Raw genomic sequence first — 5100 nt, 5'->3', positions numbered from 1 at the left:
TCTTTCCCTCAGGACCATAATAATGCTTACTGCAATTCTAAGCTCACTAAGCAACCTTACGATTCTCATTCCATCTTCTGGCTAACTTGGTCTTTGGTAGGAAGTGAGCAGCAGCACTCGTGTTACTGAGAAGATACACTAATAAATCGGCTTTTTGGTATTAGCATAAATCTCCTATTTAGATCAATACCATTTAGTTCATTAGTCTAACTAATGCTCAGGGGCTGAAAATCTGACTAGACATTGAGGGATGAGGATTCTACCAGAGGACTGACCCTTGAGACGCCCTGTCCAAACACCTAGCTCCCACTAGTCCATCCCTCTCTTCTTAATTACACATGATCACACTAAGACACTGAAAAATCTCAAAGTGTCCTCTGAAACAAAGAAAGTGTCTACGGTGTTTGCTATCATTTGTTCTAAATGTATTTCATTACAGGTCTCTGAACACTGGTAATCCATAGATGGGGTGCATCTTTATCACTCAGGAGACCTTTTTAAAACCAGAACACATTGTTCATTGACATGTCAGGCCACAGAGTTTTCTATAACGCTAATTTCTGTTGTTTTGCTCGTAATACTTTTGTGTATGTGTCTCTCCACACTCCCCTTGTGTATCTACAACCTCTTTTCTAAAAACCTTCCTCATAACTCATGTCCTTCCAGAAGGATACTACCCATTTCTGATTATTCCTTTACTCTAAGTCTTCCCCAAGACTGGAAATACAATTTGGAATATATTATCGCACACTTTTCCATTAGGAGAAAGTTCTGGTTCCTACCACCCAAACAACTGACCTAGGACAAACCTTTTAACTCTGTGCTTTAGTGCCCTCTTCATCAAAGTAAATATCATTCCTACCTGTGAAGCTGTTTGGAAAAGCAAATGAGATCACATTCAAGAAACTGCTTGGAAAGCCATGGGTGGGGGGGAACGAAGAGCCTGCTCCCAGGTGCAAGGTACCAGGACTTCCCATCCGTCATGCAGGATCCAATCCTTATGAGCTGGACTGCAGTTCTCTCTTGAGGTAGACCAGCCTGATGTTCTTCCTCTTCATGACCTCCAGCCTTCACCAAGCTGTGCTAACATTCATATTCCTGAGGAAGTAAAATATTTCAGTAGCCTACTTTTTTCTTTCTCTCCATGTACCTACATTTACTACAACTTCTATTAGAAGTTCACCTAAAAAATAAGCAGTGCCCTCCCCTAACTACTCTCATTCTCATCAAGGGCACTCCAACACTTTCTTCATGAGAGACATGCTTCAAGAGAACTGTTTAAAAACACAGAGTTGTGTTTTGAAATCACTATAGTGACAGTCTCTAAGACTAATTTCTATAACTCTATGGACTTTCAGTTTGAAAAATAATTTATTCACTTGTGACTGCTTAATTTTTGAAATTGTTAATGTAGCTAAAGCCTTGCATTTCACTAATGCCTCAAACCAGACACAGCATTTACTGTATTTCGCTGGTGAAAGTCTTTAACTATTACCACCACATATGTTTATATTAAGTAAATGAATCATCCCTAGGAAGAAGAAAAAAAGTAGGTTACACAGGAAACAAACAAATGCAAAATTATTCTGGTTTACAAAAGCTTCAAGGTCACATAATCTTTCAACTTTCCATTTCCCTTAATTAGGTCAGTTTTTGACACCTGAATCATTTTTTCTGCCTTTTCTTTTTCATTCTTGCTGTACCAGAGTCCCATCTATAGTTCTAAGTGACCTACTTAATTAGAATTTGGAACCCTCAGACAGAAGTGTGTCTTCATTCTATTTTGCTCAACAGACCTTATTACTGATCTAATTTCTAATTTTGTCTGCTAAAGACCACACACCTCAAGCAATTCCAAAATCTAAATATCCAGGTTTAGTTATACTCATGAGTGTACATTCAAATATAGTATAGGTGAAAGAGTGCTAGATCAGGTGTCAGGGCACCTTGGTTCTCCGTCCAACTGTGCTGCTAACTCCTATATAACCCTGGCATGTCCCTAACCTTCCTGAACCTTGGCTTTCTCACTTTTACAAAGAAAAATTTAGACTCTCTTTCTCAGTTCTCAGTGTCTATGACTATTTCCTGAGAACCTACCAGGTACAAGGCACTATGCCAGATACAGGGAGTGAGGGAGGCACCAAGATGAACTGACGTCGCCCTACCATCAAGAATTATGCTCTACTAAGGAAGAGAGGCTCAAAGAGGACAAACTGAAATGTCATAGTTACCTTATTTACCTTGTTATTGGCATTGTGCCTGGCATACAGTAGATGCTCAACTAAATGACATAAAAGAGATATAAAATGCCCTATGAACATTTACAGAAGAGAGGCTGCATCTAATGGGGGGAATCAGGGATGGTTCACACATGTTATATTTTAGTTGGTTTTTAAAAGGCCATTCAACTTTCAGTAGATCCTTAATACCATCCTCTTGTTTGATGCAAAATCTTAAGCCAGCATTCAAGGCTCTCCATGCTCTGGTCCTAATACATCCTTTAATCTTTAGTTCTCTCTTACACAAAAATATACTATAGCCTTGTTGTACCTCATATATTACCCATAATTTTCTACCTCCAGGGCCCCATTCATGTTGTTCTTCATACCGAAATGTTCTCCAATCCCAACTTAACCCAACTGCATTCTTCCTCACGGCCCACTTCTAATTTCTCCTTTTTATGAAGAAGGTCTTATGAAGCCTTTCCAGATTCCTCCAATCGTGTGTGTTCTCTCCCTTCTTTGAAATTCCCACAAGATTTGTTGACATTTCTCTTATGGTATATATGTCAGTTAGCCCTGCATTACAGCTGGGTAATATCTTTGTCTCACGATAATAATCTGTGACATAAAATGCTATATTATTCATCCACATTGCCAAACATGGTAGGTATTCAGTAGATTATTTTGACAGGACAAATTTTAAAAAATAGAACACTATGACATAGAAACAGAATAAACAATGATGCCAAGTTAGGAACATTTGTGGCTTATGCCTAAAATGATGACTGTTCCAGTCTGACTTTTAAACATAGGATTTAGTTGATAGAATCATGGGCGTTAAGTTTAGGAGGTAGGTTGAGTCAGGTTACACAGAGCTTTGATTGCCAGGGCAATAAAATGGCATATATGTAGTTCTGATGAGAGTCATTGGTGGTAAGAAGCTGGAGAATAACAAAATCTGAGATATGAAAATCAAACCAGAAGCATTCTGGTTGACAAATCAGTCTTCTGGGGATTTCATTCAAGGCAAGTCCATTGCTGAGAGAAGAATTGAGTCTTATTGTGTTAATAAAATTAAGTGTGTGAACCTGTAGAACTGTGGTTCCTGGAAAAGTCATTAAGCTAATGACTAATACTGCTTTGTAGACATCCTGGCAACCAGATATTTAAGTATCCACCTCAATAAAAGGAAATAGACCCACACCAAAGCAATCAGTACTGAATTTCCAAACCAGTGAAAAAGAGAAGAGTCTATATTTTTTTCCAGAAAAGGAGAGGAGAAACAAAGAAGCACACTACATACAAAAGATCGAGAATTAGAATAGCTTTGGATTCCTCAGTAGTGACACTGGGAGCTAGAAGACAGTGGAAAAATATCTTTAAATCTAGAAAGAAAAGAATTTCCAAACTAGAATTCTATTTTGAGCCAAATCATCAATGAGAGTAATGCTAAAATGAACACATTTTCAGAAATAAAAAGTCTCTAAAAACTTACCTTCCCTGAACTTTTCTAAGAACACACAGAAATAGAGACATAAACCAAGAAAGAGGAAGACAAGGCATAAAGAAACAGAAAATCCAACACAAGAGGGTGGCACAAGGAAACCCCAGAATGGGGAGCCAGGGCGGCAGCTGAGGACCAGACGAAGAGGATGACTGTTCTAGAATGGAACAAGTCAGAGATCTCCGGGAGGCATTTCGTTAAGAATATCTGATTCTACTCCAGAGCAAACAACAAATTGTGCAGGAAAAAGAATCTTAGTGTACTGCAAGTAATCTTGGTTCGCTATGGCTATATAATGATGTAAACACTGAATATTAATCTAAAATGATATGATTTTTTGGAAAGGATATAGAGATGAGAAATTGAGCATGTGGGAAGGGGGCAGGGGTGAGGAAGGACAGTTAAATACTCATCTTCCATAGTAAGAATCAATATATAATGTCTAAAACTGAAAAATCAAAAAGTAACTAAGTACTTTATTTGTACTTACAGGAGCTATATGTAACATATAACATATTAAAATGTTTTTAATGTTTAAAAGACAGTGATGGTGATACAATTACTTTAAATATTGGTTTGGCATTAGCTAGTAAACATAAATTTATACCAAATAATTCCACTGTTGGATATGAAACTGCACAAAATCTCACACATGTACATGGATTGTTTCTTGTAGCACTATTCGTCATAAGTAAGATTTTTAAAATAATCTAAGTGTCCAATGTCAGGAAAATGTTTAAATGAAGTGTGATATATAAATATAGTGGAATACTATACAACAGTGAAAACGGATGAATTAGAGCTATAAGCAACCAACATGAATAAACCTCAAAAACCATGTAAGAGAAAAAACAGGTAATATATCATACTACTCCAAAATGTTTCTAGGGGCTTTAGTTAAAGTTTGGGAAACTAAACTCATTACATTTAATTTTGTTTCATCTCAAAACACAATCAGAGAATTACAATCTCTTATACAAGCTCTCAGAGTTTTATGTTTCAAAATTCAGAATTCTTTGGGTTTTATAATTTTTCATGATATAATTCCATATATTACACCTTCAGTGGGACCTGTAATCAAATGATGTTCAAAATAAACATTTGACACTACTCAGATAGTTGTTCTCCCCTCAGGACAAATTAGCCGTCAGCCTGGCCCTATATAAATAGCTCTCACTCCTCCAACCTGTGCTGATTCCTTTTTCAAAGTAGGGGTGGAAAACAAGTGGATAGGGAGGACTTGGACTCTGTTATATCTAGATTTTTAAGTACTTGAAATTTTCCTGGCTCTTTACCTGTACCAGGCACTGGGGCCCATGCTCTGTAACCCTGACCAGCTGCAGGGCGTACACACCACCAAACTCCTGATTCCTG

The 5100-nt window shown here is 37.4% G+C and overlaps 1 protein-coding gene across 2 annotated transcripts in view; it reads right to left on the bottom strand.

The window, feature by feature from the left end:
- Nucleotides 1–5100, bottom strand: part of FUT10 (fucosyltransferase 10) — a 57998-nt gene that overhangs the window by 47315 nt on the left and 5583 nt on the right. The window contains exon 2 of one of the 2 annotated variants that reach the window (XM_015592907.2): nucleotides 863–1098. The exons of the other annotated variant lie outside the window; for it this stretch is intronic. Within the exon in view, the coding sequence (XP_015448393.1) occupies nucleotides 863–977 (115 nt within the window). The 5' untranslated portion in view covers nucleotides 978–1098. The remainder of the gene's footprint in view (nucleotides 1–862; nucleotides 1099–5100) is intronic. 2 annotated transcript variants of the gene reach the window in all.

This window comes from Pteropus alecto, unplaced genomic scaffold (genome assembly GCF_000325575.1).
Source record: "Pteropus alecto unplaced genomic scaffold, ASM32557v1 scaffold24, whole genome shotgun sequence".
NCBI lineage: Eukaryota > Metazoa > Chordata > Mammalia > Chiroptera > Pteropodidae > Pteropus > Pteropus alecto.
Note: the sequence above shows the minus strand (reverse complement) of the source record. Positions and strands in the feature narration are given on the sequence as shown.